Raw genomic sequence first — 28,000 nt, 5'->3', positions numbered from 1 at the left:
AGTTCTCCAAATTGGGTTTTGCACCAGTCCATAACTCATATGGTGTTGTGGGAACTGATTTAGAAGGCAAACGGTTAAGGATGTAGGTAGCAGTTAACAATGCATCCCCCCAAAATGAAATTGGTAGGTTAGCTTGCACCATCATCGATCTAACCATCTTTAATAGAGTACGATTCCTTCTCTTTGCAACACCATTTTGTTGTGGAGTGCCAGGAATCATCAATTGCCTGCATATCCCTTTTTCCTCACACAGTTCCTGAAACTGTTTAGACAAATATTCACGACCCCTATCAATTCGAAAAACCTTTAGGTTCCTTTCTTTCTGATTCTCAACCTCTGCCACAAAGTGCTTAAAGCAATCTAATGCTTCAAAGCAATGGGAGATTAGATAGACATAATTGAAATGTGAATAGTCATCTATAAATATGAGAAAATAAGAGGCGCCATGGCATGTCTTAACATTCATAGGTCCACATATGTCCGAATGGACTAATTCCAAAGGATGAGTTGCCTTTGGAGTCTTACCAAAAGGCTTCCTACAGGCCTTTCCAGCTAGACAAGGTTCGCACATAAGTAGGCTTACATTAGTGATAGACCCCAATAGGCCTTCTCTAGCTAGTCTAGCCAATCTATCTTTTCCTATGTGTCCAAGTCTAGCATGCCACATTATAGAATCAGAAATATCATCATTATGAGCAATAAAAGAAAAAGAGGAATGATCTAAATCCAACATAAAGAAATTATTAGATAAATAACCATGTCCATACAAGGTTTTATTTAAATAAAAATCCAACAAAAGACCATCGAAACGGAAACTAAATCCAAGTCTAAGCATAGTAAGTACTGAAAATAGATTACAATGGACACCAGGTGCATGAAGCACATCATGAAGAAGTAACGTACGCCCCAGACGCAATTTGAGCTGGTAGGTTCGAACTCCTATGACTTCTTCTTGAGCTCCGTTACCCAAAATAACATACTGTGTGCCTGTTGGTATCTTTTTGTAATCCACACACCCAACTCTATCTCTGGCTATATGTTTGATTGCTCCTGAATCTACAATCCACCCAGGAATAGTATGAGCAACAAAAACATGTGTACAAACATAAGTAATAGCAGAGTTGTTAAGAATGGATACCTTCTTCAGCTCAGTGCACTCACAAGTGAAGTGGCCTTATCCTTCTTAGCACGCTTGCCCTTTTGGTGCTTTGCTATCTTGCCTTCTTTAGGCCCAAGGCTACTAGCTCCTTTGGCATTCCTCCTTTGTCCTTTGCGTTTAGGCCTGAATGCCTTCCGCTGCCCAGATTAGGTGACAAGGAAGGTGTTTTGATGCGCCCCTATGCGCTCTGCCTCAAGCTTGAGATGACGAGAAATATCAGCAAAAGTCTTGATATTCTTACTATGTGTAAAAAACAAGCTTCATTTGCCCCCAAGTAGGTTCAAGCAGTGAATGTATCACCGTTGTGACCTGTTGTTCATCAGAGAGATTATTGCCAGCAGCCTTTTGGTCACAGATCAATGAAGACATTGTCCTTAGATGTTTAGCTATGCTATGCTTTGAATCCATAACATATTGCTCAAACTTCAAAGTAAGAGCTCGCAACCTAGTTGCTTAAGTCCCTCCATAGGCAATCTTAAGCTGGTTCCACATCTCTTGGGCATTTGGATAGTTCTCAAACTCCCCAATAAGATCATTGTGCATGCTACTCAGCATAGTGAAGTGTGCACAATGATTTTTCTTAACCCAAGACTTATAGGCCTCAAAGTCACGACGATGTTGGGCAGTATTCCCATTTTCAGGTTGCATCATCACATTGGTTAGGGTTTTAAGGACCTCTTGTTCATTAAGCAGATATTGAATTTTTCTATGCCACATATCATAGTTGGTTCCATCTAGTTTCTCTCCCTTAGTTAGATCAGCAATTACATTCTAAGTGGCCATGTTCACTACATTCATTACACAAGTTGACATTAGCACATACATTTTTAAATTTTATTTCCAAAAATCCAACTAGACCATGATATTCCTTTCTACATAGAGAGATTGAAAATTTCGCTAAGGTCATAATCATCTCTCACTATGTAAATTGGAATAACATATCTAATTGATTTAAAATAAAATTTTGTGAAGAATAAAACATCACACCATTCACATATTAAATCATACATATAACATATGTCTATACATTTTTGTGCACAACACATTGTGCATGGGCTCCACTACAAGCCCTATTGGTAATTTCATACAACATGCTAAGATAAAATTTGAAATTATAGGTAACCGTAAAACACATCCCCTTACATGGCTTCCAAAATTAAATTACATAGCCTTAAATTACATTGCCAAAAACAATGGCCCAAAAAATTGCCAAAAAACATTGGCCCAAGAAATTACATATTCAAGTACCCTACTACAAAGACTCTATTTGTAATTAAAAATTGGGGATGCCACGTTTCCAAATAATTTCAAAAATTGTCTTATCCATCCACAATAACAATAAATAAAAATATTCATGTTGCATAAATTACCAAAATAATCTTTAACTATAGAGATGAGCCAAAGAGTCTCACAAACCCTTTGGACACATATTCATCACATAATGCATTCATATAATATCAATTCAATCATATTACAATATGTTAAAAAGACATCATAAATTAATTCAAAGATTAAAAACATGCATAATTATACAGAAAATTAGAAAACTAATTTCACAATTTTCTCATGTTATCACAATTCTACTTTAACATCACAGTTAAAAAAAAATTGCCACTACAACTACACATATGTCACATTAGAAAAAATGTGGTCTAAACAAAATTAAGAATATATAGTGTTTTACTATATATTAAAATAAATAATAAGAAAACCCACTGTGCATGTTATGACATTTGATTTTGATATAGTTTTCTATATTGTTATAACCCAATTCCTTTGTAAACTATGTTACAAATCCACATATCATTTGTAAATAATATTACAAACCCACACAGCCGCTTGCGTGTGGCTTATCACTTGCACAGTTTCCTTGTTGAAGGAAACAACAACAATTTGTGATACACCAACGTGATCTGCACAATATCCTTATCAAAATGTAACTAGTACACTAACGTGGGGCTCTATTATTTTATTATTATTTTTTAGATAACCACTCAAGCTATTAGTGGTTAGTGGAGCCCGCACGGTACACTATTACAAAACAATTTTCTTTTTATTGTTCGTCGTCTTCAACCTTAGGCATCAATTTTTCAAATTTTATCAAATACAACCATAATCTTTAAAAGACCACAACTTTCTCATTTAAAGTCTAAATTAATCATGTAAACTGTCGTTTCAAAGCTTATGGAATGTACTTTCAAACCATTAAAAAAATATTTGACATTAAACAAGATTTAATGGGTCAAAATAAGCCTGTAAATTTTGGATTACATGTAAACAATCAAAAAATTACAGTTTTTATTTTTTCTCTCTCTATGCCATTAACATGCTTCTAAATATTACAGATCTGAAAAATTAAAAAAATTACTTAAACTTTTAATTTTAGCATGCATATAGGATTACATATTTCAGAGATCGTGGCATAATTTAGGAGTGAAAACAAGCATAAAACGGCTTTGATACCAATGTCGAATAATTATATACTTTACTAGAGGTCATATAGACACATACCTTTGGTGGAACAGATCACCGAATTGCCGGATCTTGTTCTTTGCTTACTTTACAAACTGCTCACGATCTCCTTTGTGGAACACCTCCAAGTCGCAGGAAAGGCTACTAGAGTCTCTCCTAATTTCCACACTCCAAATTCTAGGGAACAATAGATGGTATCCAGAGAGATAGCTTATTTTGATAGAGCACTCAAAAATATATGTATATTCACTCACTGTGTCTAACATCAATTTAACTGATGTATGAGTATTTAAAATACTAGTAGAGATTCACTTACTATCAGATATACATGATTCCTAAAAGATCTCATCTCTTAAGTTTCAAATTACTCCACCACTGATATTGATAACTTATATCAATATCTATTAAGTTTAAATTACATTTAAACTTTCTTATCAGATAACCCATATGAACGATCCATGGGCCATGGTTTATGGGTTGGATAAAAACCAGCCCAATTTCTAACAGGTCTTAAGTGGCGCTTCTGAAGAGATGAAGGCTATGAAATGGGTGAGTCCAGACCGATCTCGTTGAAATCGAGTCACGAAAGCCATCATTGTTGGCTTTGCAATTCAGTGACTCGGTGTGACGTTTCAGATTTGGCCATTGATGAAGTGGATGGCCGAAGCAAGGATTTTGAGGTCTGGGTTTATTGATGACTGAAATAAGGAGCTGCTTATGGTTTCTGGGTTGTTCATCTCAGTGGGTTTGTTGCTTGATCTCTCTATATGTTTATTTCTAGGTTGTAAATTTGTGGGTTTGTTGTAATTTTTCTGGGTTTGTTGTTTGATATTGATTTATGGGTTCGATGTTCACTTCATTTTTTGGATTTCATGTCAACTTATGGGTTTAAACTGATGAGGTTAACCAAAAACAAAAGCAAAAAGAATTAAAATGATTATGAATTTTTATTTTTTAAGAAATGATTTTAGTTTAAATTAGATTTTATGCTTTTTTAATTTAATTTAATTTTTTTTAGTTTTCTTAGCTGGCTTTTTTTATTAATTTAAATGTTGACATGGCATTTAAAAAATGTTAAATATATTTTTTTACTATTATTTTATTAACCACATCAGCAAACAGTGAAATCCGTTTGCCACTTCAACATTTTTCGTAATTGGGTTGATGGCAGGGACCATTTTAAAAACGATTTAAAAAAATCAAGGACTAACCTAGGAGCAAAATCAGTTTAGGAACCAAATCGAGAAACGGCCCAAAATCTAGGGACCAAAAGTGCATTTACGCATTTTTTTTCAACCAAACAAATTAGTTTTTCAGCTCTTCAATTTTCCACTCTCTCAACCAAACATATATGAGAGAAAACTAAATATCTTCTATCCTCCAACCAAACTTTCACCCCTCCAACCAAACGGACCTTTAATCCTTTAATTTGAAATAATTTCTAAACCATAATATTTTAAAAATCCATATGACATACTTAAATATTTATGGATTTGGAATTAAGGAATTTTAAATCCATCATTTTAAAATTCAAAACCAAATTGAAGTATTTAATTGCAAACTTAAGGAATATGGGAAAAGATAGCAGGGGATCTGATTATTGTCTCTTTTTTCATGTATGATATTATATGAATGAAGCATCTATTTAGAAGTGAACTACCTATTGCAGTTACACTGATTTTAGTTACAAGTCATTTAGAACATTATGTAGAATAGTCAGCACAGGTCTTCCTGGAGTAGCAAAGGCATCGGATGTCACCGCTCAAGATTAAGGGGGTTGCCAATAGAGGCCATCAAGGTGATGATGTCGGAATTATATGAAATTCGGCAAGTTGAAGGGAAATGATATTCTAATTTAGACTCGAGTTTGTTGTCTCGAGCATGGCTTAAATTTAGGCAAATTCCTTCATTAAGGCCTTGAAAACAATGTTTGTGCTATTTATAATAATAATTATTATTCCTTAATAACTTTTAGTTTAAAAGTCACAATAAAGTCCTGTTTGTTTTGGGATGTCTCTTAGAGATTGTATTTATTAATTTCCGCAATTATCTAAATTTTGTTATTTTTAACAAAATAGCTATTTTGCCACCTAATTATGTGATTAGCACATATTAGGGTTTCTAGGCGTTTTCATAGCCGTCCTAGGATTTCTTTTACTATTTAAACATATTGTAGCCTTCAAGGCAATTCAATTTTTCAGATTTATAAAAATACAAACTTTGTCTATTTTTCTCTAGTGGATTCCAGAACCCTATCACCTTGTGGATTCAAGGGATTTCTTGTGGATTTGAGGTTTTCATTCAAAAGCTAACGTGGTTAGTTTCTTTTCTATTCAGAAAGTAACGTATTTGTTTTCTTGTAACTTCTACGACATTAGAACAGGTATGTATTGCATTATCTAAACAATCCATGCAACAAAAATATCAAACCTATTGTTAATTTTACTACAAAAGATTTAAAATTTGAGATTTAAAAATTGAGATAATTTTCATTTTTAAAATGGAGATTCTCATTAAAAAAAAAACATTGCAGATTGCTAATCTCTCTTTTCTCAGTCACAATGGTTCTAGAGTCTAGAGTCTTGACTAGGTAACTGCACCCCACTTGATTCTTCTTGCATAGATTGTATTATGGTCTATGGTACAAGGACTCGACTTTGAGAAACTTTGAGGTCCAAAACAATTTTTTCCCAAAATGCGAGGAGTAATCATATTGCATTAGTGATATAAACCAAATTGGTCATGTACTCAAAAAGGCTGCATGTCAAAAGCCTATTTTACCATTCAAGCCCAAAAGACCCACTCTAGTAGAACTTGTAAAGTTTAACTATTGCAAAAAAAATTGCAATTGTGCTACAATGTGATTCTAAATGTAGAATCACATTGTAGCTCAATGGTAAAAGAGATATTAATATTTTATGCATAAATATCAGTTCTCTCTCTCTCTCTCTCTTTACAGTCTTTCATCTCTCTCTCTCTCTCTCTCTCACCATCGCTGCTGATTCACCCGCCCATCTCCAAATCCCTTTAATCACAGGCTTTTCTCTCTCTATGGTCTCTTATCTCTCTCTCTCTCTCTCTCTTTCTCTCTCTCTCTCTCTCTCCATCACTGAAACTCTTTCACACCAAGCCTCTCTCTTCTCTCTCATCCCCTATGGGTATTTTTTGTGGTTTCTGGCGGTAGAGATTAGCGAGTGATTTGGGTTTCTAGTGGAGATCGGCAAGTTGTTTAGGTTTTTGGCGATGGTGGGTTTGTGACTGATGTGGGCGTGGGTTAGGTAGTGCAGCAGCGGCATGGGTCGGTGGTGGGTTTCTGGTTTTGATTTTGGATTTTGATTTGAATCAGAGATCAGCGAGTGATTTGCTATGGATTTTGGATTTTGATTTTGGTTGGATTTTGCTTAGCGAAGGTGGGTGGTGTGACTAAGAAGTTGGACGATGGTGGTGGTGGTGGTGGTGGGTGGTTGACAAAGTAAGAGAAATAGAGATCAAAGAGAGAAATGAGAAATATTTTTATACTATTTTAATGTGTAGTATGGTAAAGTAAAATTTAGGATGACGAATGTATTGTAAAATGGTATTGTATAATTGATAAAGTGAATATATAGGATAGTAAAATATGAAAGGATGGCATGAACCATTATGAATGCCCTAATTGTGAGATATATCATTGCCTGAAAGTTGTGTCAAATCCCAGTCCCATTGTGCTCCTATCTTGTCGCACAGTAATTTGAAAGCATAATTCCAATATGAGCAAGGCCAACCCCACTGCCTCAAAAAAGAAAAAAAGAAAAAGAAAAAAAAAAAGAGGACCAACCCCCACTGCTTTTCGTCACTAATGGCCGGCCCTAGGCCTAGGCCTAAGGCCCCTAGCATGGAAAGGCCCCCAAATATAGGGGCAGTAAGTTATTTATTTATTTATTTATTTTTATTAAAGAAAAAATGTGTGTTAGGTGTACCTTTTTTTTTTTTTTTTTTTCAAAGCCTAAAATATTATAGTAGTATATTACAAGTTTATTACGTAAGTCCTATAAATTGATATGTCACTAATCACATAAAATAATTTAATACTCATTTATATTTTTGTTGAGTATTACCTTATTGCCACATCAGTTTGTAAGTTTTTTAATAAAATTTATAGTAAATTTAACATTTTCTTCGGAAAAAAAAAAAGAATTAATAGAAATGCAACCCAATCTCCATTAAGTGAATGAAAAATGCTAAAGTTAATATAAATTTTATAACAAAAAACTTATAAACTGATGTGACAGTAATATTATCGGTGTCACTTAAACAGTATAATAAATGAATGTTTGAATAAGTTTTTTTGGATTGGTGATATGCTAGTTTATAAAACCTATATAGTAAGTATCATTAGCTCACTTTGGGTGAATTAATCATATTTATAAGTATGAATTAATAATAGATTTGAAATAAAAATATATAATAAGAAATTAAATATTATTTAAGTGATATTTAGATGTAAAAGGCTCCTTTAAAATTTCCGCCTGGTTTCAAACTGTCTTGGGCTGGCCTGGGACTCACTCTCACCTTTTCTTTCTACCCATATGGGTTGTGACTGACTGACTGTGAGTCATGCTTTATTTCCTTTCAGCAAGAGTGAAAAAAAGAAAAAAAGAAAAAAAAAAGAACTATACAAAAGTTTGATCTTAGCTGAAAGGCTTCTAAAACAGAATACAAGTGTATCACGGGTATGTAATGCTAGGACTACCGAAATTGGCATAGTGCCAAAAAATTGTGCCAATTTCGGTGGTCCTAGTATTACTCATGATAAATTCATGTTATGTTATACACTTACCTCGTGCTATGTTACTGTAAACTTTACTAAATAAATTTTTTTTAGGGACACATCCATTTTTATACCCAAATTCATGTCCTGTTTATACGGTAACTTTTGATTGGATTTCGAAACTTTCACATATTTTACCACATGTACTTAAAAAAAAAACTGAAATTCAATCAAGAGCGGAGATATAATAAGAAGGATGTGGATTTGAGCGTCGGAATAGGTGTAATACTTATATATATATATATATATATAATCACAAAGAATAATTGGTAAGATTTACGTTTTTCCTTGTTCATTACCTCCGCACACAGAGTCCTTGAAACAAAGAAGCTTTTATCATTGCGTTCTACTCTTTGAAACAATTATTTATCAAGGGTGCATTGAACTTTTTCCGCAGCTTCAAACCTTCAAGAATGGATTCAACACCAACTGAAGTTGTGTTCGAGTTTGGTCCATATTTACGGGCATACAAAAATGGAAGAGTATAGAGATTCTTTGGCACCGACTAGGTTCCTTCATCAATCAATTCTGATCATGGTGTTTCCTCCAAAGACGTTTTAATCGACCAAGAGACCGGCTTATCAACACATATTTTCATTCCTAGCACCATTGTAAAGTTGTTATTTACAACTATATGTTTTGTTGGCTTATATTCCGTGCCAAATTTGATTGTAATTATTTTCAATTTGTTGTACCCTGTATTCTTTGTGAGATTTCATTGTAAGGGTTGTGTGATAGAGAGAGTAATGTGAAAACTCAAGCATTTGAAGGCTGAAGAAGGTTTCGCGAGTATCTCGCGACTTAGCATCCTGTAAAGTATATCATGTGCCCTGCACATGCTGGAATGTGAAGAGTCAGGCCAGATGGAGACAGCTGTGTCTCGCGAGTATCTCGCGGGTAAGGTCTTTCTGCAAGACACCCGTGAGGCATTATGTTCTGCCAGCCTGTCCAGTTTGATTCACACTTTTTGTGCCTACACTATATATATCCACATTACCCACAAATGTAGAGGAGAGCTTCTGAGAGAAAACCCTAGCCAAACACCTTGAGAATTAGAGATTGTTATACCCACAATCCTCTACACATTTGTTTTGGGAATTTTTCATCTTCTACCTCTCCATTTCCATATCATTGAGAGATTGATAGCCCAAACACTTACCACACCCTTTGAGAGTGCCAAGTGAAGTTTTAGTACTGCTGGAAAGCATTGGAAGAAACTTAGAATAGCAGATGCAACATGGAGCTTGTTGCGGGATCCGGAGAACTAGACAAGATACGGTTCCGAGAAGCCTTGTTGGAGTAGAGCTTGGAGGGCTTAGGTAAAGAGGATAGATTAGGCTTGGAGGGTCTCTTGCTCACCCTTGTATCCCAACTGATTGTCTAGTGGATCGATTTCCGCTTGGAGGGCGATGGAGAGGTTTTTCACCGAATTCTTCGGTTTCCTCTTTGATAACACGTCTCGGTGTTATCTGTGTTTGCATCTCTCTTCCCTACTCTTGTTCATTTCATTTTTACTGCTGTGTTGCTTTAAATATGGATTAGAGTAGTTGTCTTGCTTATACACTTGTATTTACACTATTCCGCACTTAGTATTAAGTTAGTGTAAAATCAACCAAGTCATAACTTTAATTTGGGGGTCTAAACAGCTCGTGTGTTTTCGACACATTTCCGAGTTTTCAATCATTAAACCAGGCCAAAAGCTTCCTCTCTTAGTGTACTATCATGGTAGGGCCTTTCTAGTTGGATCACCATTCTGTCCCACATATCACAATTATATGACTTCTCTTGTAGCCGAAGCTAATATAATCACAGTCTCTATTGATTATAGACTAGCCCCTGAGCACCATATCCCCATAGCTTATGAAGATTCATGGGCTGCAGAAGGCTGGCTGAGTGACCATGCAGATTTCCAGCGGGTTTTTCTGGCTGGAGATAGTGCTGGAGGCAATATAGTGTATAACATGGTAGCTCGAGCTGAAATTGAAGACTTGGCTGGCATAGAAATATTAGGGGCTTGTTTAGTCCATACCTATTTTGGCAGGAAAGATTTTGAAGTGGACAATTATTGGCTTTTTGTGTGTCCTAATACAAGTGGAATCAATGATCCAAGGATAAACCCAGCAATGGATTCAAGGCTGTCGAGCCTCGAGTGCACCAGGGTGCTAATTTGTGTTGCAGAGAAGGATGTGTTGAAAGAGAGGGGGTTGCTCTTTTGTGAGACATTAAGGAAGAGTGGTTGGGATGGAGAGGTGCAGATTGTAGAGATAGAAGGAGAAGAGCATGTGTTCCATTTGTTCAACCCAGATTGTGAGAAGGCAGTGATCTTGTTGAAAAGGTTGGCTTCTTTCTTTAACCAAGACAGGGCTAATTAACTAAGCTATAGCTAGCTAATTTTGATGGTTTTTACAATAGGAATTATGTGTTGGGTTATTGATTCTCTTTGCTATGAAACATTTTAATCTGAGTCATTAATGTGATTAGAGAAATGAGACGTATGTAGAGTTTGATGACACCATTAATGTGTGTTGATGTTTTGTTCTAAGTATTTATGTTCAAGTAGTAGGGTGTAAGAGTACCATCATGGCTGGATTAATAAAATACTGTTGTTTAAGCTAGTAGAGTGTACATATAGTCCCAAAAAATGTATATTTCTTCATCTCTTCCCCTTTGCCTTCTTTTCATAATAAATGCATGATGTGAAGATGGATATCCTTTCCAAACACTTCTTTCAAAGTATATGAGAGTTATTGTTGATCTTTGCCTTTGATATCATGTTAAATTACTAACTGTTCTAAAAACTTAAATTATTAAGATATAGTAAATTTATTCATTTAATCATATACTTCCAACAGATTTTTCAATTAGGTTTGATGTAATGGGGAATTGGTTGTTTAGTAGTTTGTACTTTGTGTGTAATTACACAAAAAGTACATACAAGTTTGGTATGAACTAAAAATGGTGACTTGAACGTTCTGATTAGGGAGTCAAGGTCGTGGTCTTGTTCTGAATGAAAGACATTGTGATCAATAAAAGGCCCCATTGGTCAGTTGATAGTTGTAGTGTAGAATCTCTCTATTAGGACTTGATCAAAGAGGTTGGGTACTTGGGTCAAAAAAGGCTTGGCTTACTTGGACCTAACCCCTTTGACCAATCCTTGGGCCTAGGCCTATACAATTTTTCCCCTCCAATGGTAATTAAAAGTATGTGGACTCAATTATGATAGGGCGGAATGATAAATGCTTTTTTTTTTTTTTTTGAAGTCTTATAGGACTGTTTGGTAAGAATATTTAAACATAATTTTTTATTTTGCAATTCATAATATGGTGAGTCTCATACTTGAATTTTTTGTTTAACTAATATTTTTTAAATACAATTTTCAAAAAAATTTATCCTATTTTCTTGATTTAGAACAAGATTTTAAAAATGGCTAAAGGATTTTGAAAACATTTTCAAATACAGAAAATGTTTTTAATGGCATAGTTGTAAATAAATTGAAAACAATGGACTCTACATATTTGCCCAAACTCTTTTATCTCTTAAATTAAGAAGCTTATTTTTATCACAAAAATAATTTTCACATTTCAAATTTGAAAAATATCATTAAAAAAAGTACGTGATGAGCTCTATTCCCTTATATCCACAAAAAAAAATTGTAATCTACAGATTTTACGTGTTACTTTTTGTAAATTTTTTTAAAAATCTCAAAAATAGAAATGGTCTCCCAAACAATTATTTTTTGTTTTTAGTATTTTGAAAATTGTTCTTAAAAGTGGGAGCCAAACATGTATAATATAAAAATTATTATCTAAAAACTAGTTTCAAGTTCAATTTTTTGAAAATTGTTTTTATACTGTTTTGAAAACAAAAACAAAAATCTTCCTACCAATCAAGTCCATATGGTGACTTTAGATATGTATTAAACTTTCTATACTCTTGCAAGTAGAAGTCATTGTAATGCACTTCTCCACCCAACTACAAGATGCTATCCTGTTTAGAAAATTCAAACGTTTCGATAATATATTTTAATACATTATTTTTTAAATAAAAATTGTACAAATTTCCAAAAATATTTGCATTTGTTTAAACTCTAGCAAAAAGAAGAATATTGACTTATAATATAAAATAGAAAATAGTAAGTAAGAGAATTTATTTATTAATTTTTTAAAGAGTATTTGGGATATCCCAAAATAAAATAGAGAACTAATAATTTGGGATTGAAGGAGCAGGGCTCAATCCAGGATTTCATGTTAGGGGGCTCGACTATAAGTGAAAAATAAAAAATAAAAATCTCAAATAATCATCCATATAGTATTAACAGACTATAAACCAAGATAAATATATAAAATTATTGTTTCTTAATAAATTAAGATGCAATTATCTACCAACAAAAACAAAAGACTATTTTTTTTTTTTTTTGCATCTCTATTTGTCGCCTATTACTTATTGTTGCCTCACTATCTACAAACAGTCAAAGTGTCAATCACTAACAATATTATATTTTCTTTATGGACTTTTCTCTATATATATATTATAGCTTTATTCTAAGGTTTTGAATTTCGTTTCGGAGATCATTTCACCAAATATTTTGGTACTAGTGTATACCGATGCATTGCTTCAAAATAACGCACATGATATACTTAGGTTTTTATTTATTTATTTATTCAAACACCAAACAGTCAAAGTGTCAAACATCAAAAAACATTATATTTTTTTTACAAACTCTTCTCTCTTTATATATTATAGCTTTATTCTAAGGTTTTGAATTTTGTTCTCTGGAGATCATTTCACGGAATATTTTGGTACTAGCGTATATTGATGCACTTTTCTAAAATATATATAAGTTTTTATTTATTTAAATCTTAATAAAATAAAATAGATTGGTTATAAAATATTATATATATAAATTTTGGTACTTTTGTAAATAAGCGGTATTTCTAAAGTAGATACTTCCAGGAAATTTCCAAACTGACCTGTTCACTCCTACCCACGTTACTCTACTCTTTGCTTTTATATTAATTTCTTATCTCACCGAGCATTCCCATCAGCTTCTTCTTTCTTTTTGACAGTTTTTGTATGTTTCTTTTCACTGTGTCTTTGTCTAGCTCCATTATCTTCATTTTTCTTTATCTTTTTTTTTTTTCACATCCTTGGTTTCACACTCTGCTCTCTCCAGCCTCTATCTTTCAGTCTCCAGCTCTCTCTCTCGACTTTCTCTAATTTTTAATTTCCTGAATTTGGTTTGTATGTAACTGTGGGTTTAATGGGTTTTTAGTTTTTTATTTTTTTGGATTAAGCTGGGCTCTGGGCTGGCTGGAGGGGCTGGTTAATGGGGTCAGCTATTAAAAAGACAAAATAAACATAATAATTTTTTTTTTGGGGCCATGGGGCCCGGCCCCACTACTGATATTTCTTTGACATTAATGTTTGGACTATTTCTGCTTGAGTGGTTCTTTGCTAATCGAAAAAGAAAGATTTTTAAAGTCTCTCTAAAGCATATTCCAACCAATAATAAAATATGTTGTGTCGTTTTCATTGATCAAGTATCATAATGAACTTGTGGTGTGACTGTGTTAGAACCGTTTTCGTTCTCTCTTGTATGTGTATTTGTTTCTTAAAAAAAAAAAAAATATAACAACCACTTGTTAGTAACCTTTGATCAGTTTTATTATATTATTATTATTATTATTATTATTATTATTACTTGATAGTTACAATGAGAGAACAAAATTTAAATCATAAACGTCTCTATTAAAAATACAAGGAGGTATCAGCTAAGCTGTAAGGCTCTTAATATTACTACTTATTAATACTACTTTTAAAAATTGTGACATTTGATTAGATGTTCTTAATAGGAATTTGACCCCTCATCTCCTTTAAACTTAATGTAGCAAAGAAAAGAAAAAGGCATAGCAACTAGCCTTAAGTAATTAGGATTATAAATTAATGAACCAAACCGTTTATGAGCACTATAGTTTAAGTTTGAAAAGAATTTGTTTATATTTGTTTATTTAGTAAGTGAGCCAAGTTCAAGTTCATGTTTAAGTTCAATTATTAAATGAGTCAAGTTCAAATATAATAATGTGTTTGTAAACACATGGGTAGACATAAGGTTCAATTTAAGTATATATCAAATTATATGTATAAATGTATAAATATGTGAGTTTGTAAATAAGTTATCAAATTATTATTTTAATTTATTGATAATATGAATGGTCTATTTTGTAGTAAAAATTGTGTATATTTTTTAACAATACAATGTTAGTGAATCCAATTTTTATAATTTCATAAAATAAAATCAATCCATCAAGTAACTCAAATAATATAATTTAGATCATAATTTTTCTATTAATTATTAGCATAGATTTGTGAAGAGATTACAAATTTTATTAATGATATTTACTACATATGGGAATAATAATTTAGCTTATAAACAAACTCAAACTTATTCGACAATAAATGAATAAAAGTTGAACATATAATCTAGTTTGTTGTTGAGTTTGAACTTGAGTCATATTCGAAATAAAATCAAATGAAAAATCTTGAATTTTTAATACTCAACTCCACTCAACCCTATAAACAAATAGGTGCCAAATTATTAAGTTTCCTCAAACATGGGCAGTACTATATTAAATCACCCTCCTTCCAAATTTTGTGAAATGTTTTATTTTTCCTTAGAAGATCATTTTTAGTATAATATACAACTAATCTCCCAAAAAATTCTCTATTACACATGCCCATATAACATTAAATTATAAATAAGTTTTTTCTTATTTGGTTTGGTCCTTGTTATATATATATATATGTGTGTATGTATAAGTATATAATTTGATAGTTAAAATGGGCTAAAAGAACTTAAATGTCAACGTCTTCGTTGAAAACACTAAAGTTGATGGTAGAGGTTTATTACTCTTTGACAATTTGCCCCCAATCTCACCCACTTGACATTTAGGTGGGGGGAGGGGGAACTAAATCATAACTTTCCTTCCCTCTAATTTTTCCTCTACCCAACAAAACAACTCAAGGACAAGACAAGCAAGGAAAAGGAAAAAAAAGAACAGAATATCTATCAATTGTGTGGTTGAGAATAGCTCAACCATATGAGAAAGTAAATCAATCTTGGCTTGATTATGAGAAAACAGAGATGCATGTTTTTTAGTGGAAAATTTAGCGCGTGTTCCCTGTGATATCAGTACAAGGCAATCTGATATTGCAGATTCCTTGCAAGTATAAAGTGTATGAGGTTATGTACGCTGGATCATGAATGTTGGAGAGTTTTTTATTTTTATTTTTTTGAATGACCATTTTTGAGAGAGTTGTTAGTGATATTTTTACAGGCATCATGTACATCAAAATGGATGTTGAGGAGAATGTGGATTCGCCCATACCAAATACTCCCTCGATATAATCACAAAAACTTTAACATCAAATTAGAAAATATATATGTGGAGTTCTACAAGCTGTTTGTGGCACTATTCTAGGGCAACTTTGTCAATCCGTAGCTAATCTTTTTTTTTTTTTTGTTGAAATTTTTGGGTATACTTAATAACACATTAAATTTGAAGATCATGCAAGCAAAATTAACCAAAGGACAAAATTTAAGTACAATACTTAGGTGTTGTTTTTTAAGTTTTTCTTTTAAAATTCAGCTATTTTTAAGTACAATACTTAGATGTTATTATTTAAGTTTCATTTTAAGATTCATCTATGTGACTTTTTTCTTTTGGGATGAAAATGTATTTTTAGTTTAATACAGCCACCTGGCTGAATTTTAAGCGAAAAATTTAAGGACCATTACCTAAATATTGTATCCCAAATAAGAATGGATGGGAGTTCCGAAACCGCAACTTCTATATATATCTGCCATCAACAATTTTCATAAGGGTCGCAATAAGCAATTAATTAATACAACCTCATAGTAAAAACGGTGAATTTAACTGGAAATCAGCAAAGTGGATTTGGTATTTGTTACGTCTAAAGTCATCAAATTGTTTATATAAAAGCATTATGATTTAACAACAAAAAGCTGTAATAGATCTAAAAAGCTCATTCAATCATGCTAAATAGAGATCTTATCTTCATTGATCAAATCAAACAACGACATCTTTAATAGATTTGCTCACCACTTTCTGAATTATCTGTCTCTTTCTTTTATTGAACAAACCTCAATCAGAGTAACCATAACCAAATAGAAACTAATTATTTTTCAATAGAAATACCCCTAATGAGACTATTGAAAGAGAGACAGATATAGAATAGAACCATTTCAAGCCTGACCCTGATTGATGAAAGAAACAATCCTTTTGAGCAAGGCAACACTATTTTCACAAGTTGAGTTCATCAAATGGAACACATGGTCCTCTCCTTTTGCTTCCATGACCTCCACCACCCCTCTGTATCCACTTTTACCCAATAACTCACTGTAATACCAACCCCTATCCTTCAACATGTCCTTCTCAGCAATACAAATTAGCACTCTCTTACACCCCAAACTCGCTAGTTTTGGATCCGTACCTGGGTTTATATACGGGTCATCAACGCCACTCGTTGCTGGACATGTAAATCGCCACAAAGCTTCAACCTTTCTTCTCTTCTCAGCGTCAGTATCTTCCCCACCAATTGGTTCTTTGCCCCAAAAATATGGATGCACTAAAACAATCCCATCAAGCTTAACACCAGCAAGTCCTTCTAATCCAACCCTCAACCCCATGTGATGAGCAATGTTAGCCCCAGCACTGTCCCCAGCAAAAAACACACTTTCAAAATCTGCATGATTTTTCAACCATTCATCAGGACCTTTTCCATCAGTATGAGACGCAACCCATTTAAGCGCAGCCCATGAATCATCGTAAGCAATAGGAACAGGGTGTTCTGGGGCTCTCCTATATTCAACAGAGACCGCAACAACATTGGCTTCAGCCACAAACGAGTTCAAGTAGTTGTGGTACTGTGGAGAGAAAGCAGTTTCGATGCAAAACCCTCCACCATGAAAGTAAACAAGGAGAGGAAGCTTTTTTTGTGATTCCTTTGTGGTTTTTGGAATGTAAAGCCTAGCAGATACGCCTGTTTCGGGTGAGATAACCACGTCTTTGGATTCAACACCGGTTTTGGAATCCAGAGATGGGGGTACGATCTCTATGCCTGCAATTCGCTCTATTCGACCGTCTTTATAGATCTTAAGAAAAGGAGAGTGGTCATGGGCTATTTCAGTACTGTCGCTTGAATCCATAGTAAGAGAAGAAGAAGCAGCAGCTACAATTCGGAGAGTGGGTTTTCTATGATTTATGGAAGACAAAAGGGGAAAATTTCTATGTAGGGGAGAAAATTGTGCGACATTGTGTGGGTGGAGCACAGCAGGCAACCGAGGTATTAAAAATTTGCCGAGAGAGAGAGATGGAGCAGGGAAAGATAAGGTGATTATTGGTTGATTCATTTTCCACCCTTCAAATTTCTAATAAAAAGACTTTTTGTTTTTAGTATTATAAATAGTGGATGTGTAATTTAAGAAATAATTGGCCATATATTTTTAGTTGGAATAGAAATTAAATTTCTTTAAACTTTAGATAGTAAAAGATTATTTAAGTTAAACTATTTTTAAATCTTATTTTTTGTTTGGAGAAAATATATCTTAATAATTATTATTATAAAGATAAAATATAAATATAAATTAATTTAATAATTAACGATAGTGTAGCTTTGAAAAAGAGGAGATAATCACTTGGCATAATCACACTTTTTAAATTAAAAAAAAAAAAAAAATCTAGATCAACTATTCTATTACATGATATATAATATTAATATAAGCCCCTTCCTTTAGGACTACCAGTTTTACAATTGACAGAAGTTACAGTGATAAGTATCTCTCAACTTTTTGTATGTATGTGTGTTTTTTCTTTTTGGTTGGCTATTGTCTAATTTATGGTATGCGTTACATGTAGCTATCTTTACTGGTTTTTTTCCCCCTCTTTTGCTTTTGTAGCCAAGTGTTAATTTGTTTTATTATTATTATTGAGAGAGGCAAGTGTTAATTTTGTGATATGCTTACACGCAGATTTATGTAATAATTATTTCATGAATTCCAACTAATTTAACTGATGAAGCCTTTTATAGTCGAATAAGAGGTTTGGGATTTGATCTTTACCTATACTAAACACTAATGGNAATAAGCCTTGTATATGTTTAGGGTTATGAAAAAAGAAACCCTAAACAAATACATAAGTCTGGGCCGAATTTCAAATCTGGAAGACTAAAAATCGTAATTCTCAATAAATCGAGCTGTTGTCGAGCTATCTATCAAGCTTCACATTAAGTCTTGATAGCAGGCATCTGCCAAGCTATTTGTCGAGACTTAATGAATAACTTTTTTTCACTTGTTTCTTGGACCAATCTTCATAACTTTTAATACGAATACTTGATATGCTTTGAACATCATATTTCTTGATGTATTAAACTCATCTTAGATCTACCTAATTACAAATAAAGTACATTTTATCTAAGAATTATTCAATTACATAAAATATGACCCTAACATATATTATCTATAATATATAACATATAATAAAATTGAAATTGTTTGACTTTGTTTAGGTAGATCTTTTTTAGTGTTTATTTGAGAACAACTTATCTAATTTTTTTTTCTTAAATTAAATAAAATTAATTAATTGATTTTTTTTTTTTTTGCTAAAAATACTATAGTAAAGGAAATTGGCATTTTAAGCAAAAATCATAGTAAGACCCACAAATAGAAAATTAGATTTTACATTTTCACCAAACCATGAAAACACTACACCAAAATAAGTCTATTACATCAAGTGTTAATACAATAAAATTATTATAGTGGTATTAGACATAATATCAAATCTAAAAATTAAAAGTCGTTGCAATAGTAACTTAAAAATAGTAAATTATTACATTAATAATAATTAGTTGTATTAATTTATAATTTTCAGTTGCAATAGAGATTTTAATACTAAATTGAATTTAGAATTTTTTTTGCAACAAATTAAATTGAAGAAATTAATTTTTTTTAATAACTTAAATTGAAGAAACTATTGTAATAACTTGATACCAATTATATATTTTGCGATATATTATAATAGAAATTTCAAAGAGATGGCTTATTTCAACAAATTTAACATTGCAATAACTAAAATATCAATTATTTTACAATCTATTGCAATGACAAATATGAAGCTGCAATGAATATATTATTTCAATGATCTAATTCCAATTATTTTACAATATATAGTAAAAAATATGAAAAAAAATAACTATTACAATAAATATACAGTTGCAATAATTTGAATTCAAATTATTTTTGTCAATTTTTTACAATCTATTGTAATAGAATTCATGAAATAATAGCCTATTGCTATAAGATATTCAAAGTAGTAAATTGTTTATTGCAATAACAAATATATTATTACATCAAAATTTTCATTAAAATATTTAAGATTTATTGCAACAAAAATTTTTAGTAGCACAAACTTATTACCTCAAATTTTAGTGCAACACTTTGCATAAATTATTGCAATGACTTCAATGTTATTGCAACAATTTTTTTTGTTATAATAAACATTTTTTGTTGTAGGGAAATGAGGACCTGTATGGGCCCAGTTACCTATGCCAAAAAAAAAAAAAAAAAAAAAAAAAATCTTTTTGTGGATCAGTGAATAGTAAAAAAAAAAAAAAAAAAAAAGCAAAAACTGCTTAATAGTTAAGCCAACTTTTAACCTTATTTCAAAACCATACTTCTAACCTTAGTTTCTTTCTTTCGATTTTCCAAAATAAATAATAATAAAAAGTTTCCTTCTGTCCCTATAATTTTTCTTTAACTTTTTTTTTAAATTTTAATCTCTCATAAGTTTAGCCCATAACAAGGAAAAGAAGAGAGAGAGAGAGAGAGATATAAGACCGAGTGCCCCACTAAGAGCATTCACAATAAAGTAGTCAAAATAACTAAAAATTTGGTTTAGCACCATCACACTACAAATATCCACAACATTGTTGTCCTTCTTTTTTCTTTTTTTACTTTTTTTTTGTAGAGTTTATTTTGTAGGATATGTTATTTATATTATTTTAATGTGTTATTTATATTATTTTAATGTGTTGTATGCTAAAATATAACATTTGATATTGGGTGTATTGTAAAGTGACTTGTTAAAATAGATAAAGTGACTTTTTGAGTTGTTAAAAGCTATATTTTTTAGATTTTTATTGTGAATGCTCTAAAGAAAGAAATAAACTTTTTTTTTCTTAAAATTTATTTCTTGGCTTTTGCTTTTGTATTTGTTTTTACTTATAATTTTGTTTTAGGGTTTAGAGTAATTTTACCTTTTTAAGGATATCGTACATTCAATTTCACAACATGTTTCAATAAATAAAAAAAATATTGCACATATTAATTTGTGTGATTATGAGTAATAGACATATTTTTGAACATTCAATAAAAGGCTTGTTTAGTTAACAAATATTAACAACTTAGCAAACCACGCCCATATGTCATGACTGATGTGTTATGTGCATCTTTACATAAGTGGTAACATAATCAAATCAAAACAAGCTTTGATATATTTACTTATGGATATAAAATCTACTATATAAAAGTTTGTGATCCTCGCCAACATGGATAAAATCCAAGTGAATCATATAATTCATTTTTATCTTATTCTAGCTACTTAAAAAAAATAAAAAAATCATCATTCTCTCCTTAGTTGAAAAAGATATCTTATTATAATCTATATATATATATATATATATATATATATATATATATTAAAATAATAATGTGTAAAATTGTAAGTTTTCAAAAGATTATATGGCACAATACTAGAAGGTCAACTGAAAGTGAAGCGGATACAAATTTATTTATTTATTATTTTTTACTAAGCTATGGTTTTATATATATATAATGAATTTAAACTTTATTCTATATTTAAACCTTCCAATAGAATTTTGTTACATCATATTTTCTTTTATAGAATAATATATTACATATACAAACACAATCATGAAATAAAGGTTTCTTAATAACAAATTAGATAAGTTGTTCTCAAATAAACACTAAAAAAGATCTACCTAAACAAAGTCAAACAATTTCAATTTTATTATATGTTATATATTATAGATAATATATGTTAGGGTCATATTTTATGTAATTGAATAATTCTTAGATAAAATGTACTTTATTTGTAATTAGGTAGATCTAAGATGAGTTTAATACATCAAGAAATATGATGTTCAAAGCATATCAAGTATTCGTATTAAAAGTTATGAAGATTGGTCCAAGAAACAAGTGAAAAAAAATTATTCATTAAGTCTCGACAAATAGCTTGGCAGATGCCTGCTATCAAGACTTAATGTGAAGCTTGATAGATAGCTCGACAACAGCTCGATTTATTGAGAATTACGATTTTTAGTCTTCCAGATTTGAAATTCGGCCCAGACTTATGTATTTGTTTAGGGTTTCTTTTTTCATAACCCTAAACATATACAAGGCTTATTTTAAAAGCCATCAGACATAGATACAGAGACCAATGGATTTATTTTCTCTAAGAGAAGCTGCTACATTTGTATGCCATAAGATTTTGTAACTAAGTGTTTCTTGATCTTCATTGTTGATGAAGTGAAGAACTTTACAGCCAACAACATTATTCAAGTTGTTGGAGTTAGTCACGTACTGGGATCCGTGTAAATGGTTAGTCATATATTGGAGATTTGTGCATCAAAGGAAGGAAGGCTACTAGAAGATCAAGTCCAATTGGGTATTGGAGTGAAGGTTCAATTGTAGGATGATATTTTGGGATAGGCCAGAGTAGTTGGTAAGATTCTTTATACTTGTAACCGCTTGATTGTTGATTTATGAATTTTTGAGAGTGATGACCTTAAAATCACCCGGTGGGGTTTTTGCCTTGCAAGAGGTTTTCTCAATTTGTCAACAAATTACCGTGTCAATTTAATTTCCACTACATTTAGTTTAATTAGTGATTTGTTGGTGCCTTCACGATTTGAATGCAACTTAATCTAATTAATCAACTTGGATAATTGAATTAATTAACCGGGGTCAAGCTATCTCAACCCAACAATATACATTTTCAACTAAGGAAGGGAAAGATGAAATTTTTTAACAAGTAGAATAAGTTAAAAAGGATTATATGATTTACTTGGATTCTATATGTATTGGTGAGGATGAACCTTGATATAATAGATTTTATATCCATAAGAGCATTCAAATCAACTTAAGCATAAATTTTATACTCTATTTCATAAATATTATTTTTTATGCAAATTTTTATTATTTCTCTCTCTCTCTCTCTCTCTCTCTCTCTCTCTCTCTCTCTCTCTCTCTCTCTCTCTCTCTCTAACAGTCCCTAACCTCCTCAGTCCTCTGTCTTCGTGGCTTGAGCTTGAGCATGAGCGGGTGCAAGATTAGCTGGTGAAGCCATTGTCTGTTCTTCTTGCAACACTACCTGTCTTGACTCTTGAGCAGGGATGGAGTTAGAGCTTCGAGTTAGGGGAGGCAAAATTCTTCTAAGATTGAATCTCACAAAATGACTAATTTTGGTTTTTTTCTTTTTATAAGAACAAAAGGACTAATTATTATTACTAAATAAATACAAATATAAGAATGTGGATAGTATGCATAATAAATTAATTATAAATTTATTACTTATCAATTCATAATTTAGTTTTCAATTTATAAATTTATTAGCTTGTTATAGCTAATGCATTTCCCTCAACAACCCATTAGCCAACCAAATGTTTTAATTAATTGTACAATTATTTTCTTTCTTTAACTTTACTAAGTAACTTTTTAGTAATTACACACTCTATCTATTCTCTTTATAAGTTATAATACGTCATGTTCACACACACTCAAAACACTTCACAATTTTACAACATATTTCACAAAGAAAAAAAAAACAACAACAATATAGTCACAAATAGAGACACAAATAACATAAATGGGTATGAAGGAAGAGAGAAGAAATACCTCTATTCACGTACATTAAGGTGGGGTTTGGATTTACGTTCACGTTTCACGTTTTGTGTGTTTGCGTATTTTCAGCTTTTTTTTTCTTTTTTTTTTTTTCAGCAGCAGTTGTTGACCAATTCTCCATGAACAGTGCACCATGCACTGTTTATAGGACTCACAAACTTCACTTTTCAGCAACTTTTCATTAAAAAAGGGTCTCACGGCACTGTTCACACATTTAAAAATTATTTTGCTACAGTGTTTTCAGTTTTCAGTTTTCAGTTTTAGCAAAATAATTTCTATCCAAATGAACCTTAAAATTGTTTGCACTGATTTGTCTTTTTATTTGGGTTGGTTTGTGGTGTTATTTAGGCATATTTTTTTTTTTTTTGTTAAGGGGCCAGAGTTTTGGAGACTAGGGGGTAGGTTTAATCTGTCTTGGGCCTAAATTGTAACTCAAGCCTATTGCACTAGATTGAAAATGTTTTACTATTGCTAGTAGAACCGGTGGTATTGGAGCCATCCTTGTTGGTTGATTGGTGTAGCAAGAAGAAAATGATATAGTGAGGGGGAGAGAGCAGATTGTGGTCGGGAAAAAAAAGATATGTTAAAATATTGGTTTTCCTAAGCTACAGTGCCTCTTAAATTTGGACTAGAACTATAGCAAAATCTCATTTTGCCTCACTAGTTAATTAATTGATGTGAGTTTTTTTTGAGTTGTATTGGCTAAATTTTAGTATTTACATTATTTTACACAAGTTACGTGAATGCTCTAAATAAATATATCAAAACTTCTTTTGATTGGATTATGTTACCACTTATGTAATTAAAGAAGCACATGGTATGCATAAAACAAGAAGTTTGATATTCATCTATATATATATATATATATATCTAAAAGTTGAAGCGTAGTGTTTAATATTGCTGCACTCTTGTTAAGCCACATCATTAGCGCCACTTTACAATTACACATTCTTCAACATTTACTTACTTTTAACTTTTTATCTATCCACTACTCTATACCTTAACCTTACAATTTCTCCATCCCTTCATCTTCCTTTTATTTTGACTCTTCTTCTCCTCATTTTTTTTACTATAAAAATTTGTTATTTTCTCTTCCATTCAATCCATATTTTGCTTACACAGAAAGGTGAATATTCTCTCTCTCTCTCTCTCTTCTTTCTTTTGGACTGTACTTTAGGTTGATATGATTTGGTTATATTCTAATTTTTTATATATTTTATTTTATTTTCTTTGTTTGTTACATGTTATCCTATGAAATTACAAAATGATTTAATGTTATTATATTATATAGCATGACTTGGATAGTTGGGTATTTACAATTATCTATTTTCTTTTAAATATTCTTCTACTCATCTTCTTTTATATAATTTTGTTATTTGTCTCACATTTTCTTCCAAAAAGGTTAATTGTTCTCTCTCTCTCTCTCTCTCTCTCTCTCTCTCTCTCTCTCTCTCTCTTTTTAATTCTTTCTTGCAACTCTNTTTTGTTTTGTTTGTTTTATTTTGTTTTGTTTTTTTTTTTTTTTTTTTTTTTTTTTTTTATCTCTAACTTTGGATGATACACTTTGGTGGTGTGTTTTTTGAGTTATTTATCACATGTACTCTCTATCCCTCTTATAGTTTTGGTTTGAGTTAATTTTTAGATATTTTAGAAGTGAGTTGATTATGTATTTGAATGTCTCTATAAATTATTTGAGTAATATCAATTGCAAATTTGTGATGAGGTTTGGTTATCATGATAATCTTCTTAAGAAAATGAGAAATATAAACAATTAATTTTGGTACTTAAAAATTTTAGTTGTAGAAAAAAAAAAAAAAAACCATAACACACTATACAAAAATTTGAATAATATAGATCGCTTGAAAAAATAATAGTATTTCTATCTTTATCTAAAAAAAAAATAATGGAATAAGATCAATCAAATGCACCTAAGTTTTTCAAAAAAAAAAAAAAATCAAAATAATAAAATGTATATTTGTAGAGATGGAGAACAAAGTGACGATGCAAGATGACAATGCATTGACAATTTTCACAATTTTTTCAAAAAAAAAAAAAAATAGTATGTGTTTGGTTGAAATTTTTTTTATTACTTAGAGAATGGTTGTGTTTGATTTCTTTTGCAAAACCATTAGGGCCACGGTGGTGATTTCCTTCCATTAATATTTTCCTCATAATTTTGGTAAGGTGAATAAATTTGAATTTTTATTTTTTTATAGCATTAAATAATGGTTATGGTAGTGGATTGATGATATGGTAGAATCTTAGTCTTTTATTTTAAAAGGAATGTGAGGATATAAAGAACTCTATATGGTACACTATCCTAGGGTTTAGGATAGTCTATTTAAATTATGGTTTTTCAAAACTTGATCAATTGGTAACCATTCTTTTCTTAGAAACTTTTGAAGGAAGGGGAATAAATATTTTGTTTTTCTTGAGTGGTGCTTGATAATTTTCTTTTTATGGTTCAATATACATCATTTATATTAGATTTCCTTTTTCTTATATTAATAATTTGTTGTTTACTGTTTAATTGGACTATTTGGTAACCCAGAAATTGTGAAAATGGAAGAGAAAAGAGAGTGGAGTTTGAATCTTAAATTTTTTTTGTTGTATGGAATTTGGGGTCTAACAGTTAATTTTTTTTTTTAAATCTTAATTTTCTAAATGAAACTTAAATTCTTCAAAGTACATTAGTTTAAGTAGGCTGTTGTCTTGTGGTTGGAATTTTTGTGTTTTGGACCTTAGTTGGCTTGTTTGGTTGACGAATAACTTTGTGGATTGTTTAGCTTTTGAGAAATTGTTTGGGATTTTAGGAGTGATAAATTCAAAGAATTAAATTCCTTTTAAATTCCATTAGTATCTAGCTTTAAACTAATTGTTGTGTGGATGGAGAAATTAATTGATTCTTGATTATTGAATATCTATCTATAATATTTTGTACATGAACAATAGTTGGTTTGTAGTTTTAGATTTTGGATTATGTAATTTTTTTCAACAACTTGATTTTCTTTTAGAATTTTCTTCTCTTGAATATCTAGAATACTATGTACATGAGTATTAGACAAAACTTCACAAGGTATTGAATATCTAATGTCAATGCAGGATCAACTAGGACATAAATAAAGTATTGGGTCAAACGCTTCTTTGGTCTCAAGGTAATAGCTATCCGACTTCAGCCTTTATACATCAACATAGCTTTATGTCTTGGCAATCATCATTAGAAATCAGCTTGCCAAGGAAGGGTTTAAGCTCAGCTTGACATATGTCCTTCTAACTTGATTTAACAAGCTAAAGGCAATTGCAGTGGGTCGTAGCTGTTAATCTAGTTGTCCTGAAACTTGAATTATGACCAACCTAACCATTTTAGTCAACCACATGGGCTTTAGTTGCTGAGATTTGGCACATGGGCTTCTTGGGCTTGCACATTCCTACAAAATAAATAGTCTTGCCATGGATTTGTAGTATATATGGGCTTTTGTAGTTACAATTTCTTATGGAAAAAATAAGCATGGTCCTCATAAATTTTTTAAAGAAATAGTTTTTTTTTTTTAGAATTCTACTATAACTAATCTAAGTGTATATGTGTGTGAAACTCCCTCTTGGAGACTTGAATCCCGGCTCTGCCTCCCACACCCCACAAGCACTTATACTTGTGGAGTGACCATCACACCAAGGGTGTGTGGTGGTGAAAAAATAGTTTTAAGAGATGGGTAATATGTCATAAATAATTTATGTTTCCCATGAGTTAGCATATTTGCTAGGAAATTTAGTATATCAAAATATGTTGTTGACAAAGGTTAATTTTGAGCTTTGAGCATAATATATTACTTTTGCCAAATAATATTTGGGATTTGATAAAGTAATTGTTTGCCCAATAGTTTAGGGGGTTTTTGATAAAATGTTGCCAAAGTAATATTGGGCTTTTTGTAAAAGTTTCCAAAATAGTATTGGGCATTTTTTTATGATTGGAAGTATAATTTCCCTAGTTAAAGTTTGATTAGTTTTAAGTTTAAATTTTGATAAAATGTTGCCAAAGTGATATTGGGCTTTTTGTAAAAGTTGCCAAAATAGTATTGGGCTTTTAGTTATGATAGGAAATATAATTTCCCTAGTTAGAGTTTCATTAGTTTTAAGTTTAAATTTTGTATTGTTATGTTTAATGGTTGATTATTTATTTAATTAAGTGAATGTAATGGTTGATTTTATTGCACTGTAAAGTTTTTAATGTCCTCTATATAGTCATCTTTATTTTAGTTTTTTACTCCTCTTGACCACTTCTTTATTTACCAATTTTCTTGAGAAGAAGTTATTTTCCAAAAATTAAACAATGAAAAATTAAAACAAAAATATTGTCTATACATATTCATCTTGGGCAGTTTTAATAGCTAATAAACACATTCAAATACATAGCCATTATTGTATTTTGATATAAATTCAAAATCTCACTTCCAAATAACTAAATATTATGTTTAAAAACAAGCGTAATGATCATACATCTGCAATGCATTGTTTATCCATAATAGGTCCCATTCTTCTACCCTTTCTCGAGATTCGATGACTATTC

At 31.2% G+C, this 28,000-nt stretch overlaps 2 protein-coding genes across 2 annotated transcripts; one reads left to right on the top strand and one right to left on the bottom strand.

Moving 5' to 3' along the window:
* Nucleotides 1–8,854: 8,854 nt before the first annotated feature.
* On the top strand, nucleotides 8,855–10,824 carry LOC111986091 (probable carboxylesterase 2). The gene is given in 3 exon segments (XM_065781401.1): nucleotides 8,855–9,052; nucleotides 9,754–9,760; nucleotides 10,134–10,824. Coding segments are annotated over 3 exon segments (885 nt in total). The 3' UTR covers nucleotides 10,814–10,824.
* A 5,668-nt stretch (nucleotides 10,825–16,492) lies between these two features.
* On the bottom strand, nucleotides 16,493–17,887 carry LOC111986093 (probable carboxylesterase 12). The gene has a single exon (XM_024017728.2). The coding sequence runs from the start codon at nucleotides 17,869–17,871 to the stop codon at nucleotides 16,705–16,707; it is 1,167 nt and encodes a 388-aa protein (XP_023873496.2). The 5' UTR covers nucleotides 17,872–17,887; the 3' UTR covers nucleotides 16,493–16,704.
* Between the last annotated feature and the right edge of the window lie 10,113 nt (nucleotides 17,888–28,000).

The sequence above is a fragment of the Quercus suber genome, unplaced genomic scaffold, assembly GCF_002906115.3.
Source record: "Quercus suber isolate HL8 unplaced genomic scaffold, Cork oak 2.0 scaffold_266, whole genome shotgun sequence".
NCBI lineage: Eukaryota > Viridiplantae > Streptophyta > Magnoliopsida > Fagales > Fagaceae > Quercus > Quercus suber.
Note: the sequence above shows the minus strand (reverse complement) of the source record. Positions and strands in the feature narration are given on the sequence as shown.

Excerpts from the sequence above, each read along its gene's own strand:
- LOC111986093 (XM_024017728.2), bottom strand. The coding sequence starts at position 17,871 with ATGAATCAACCAATAATCACCTTATCTTTCCCTGCTCCATCTCTCTCT.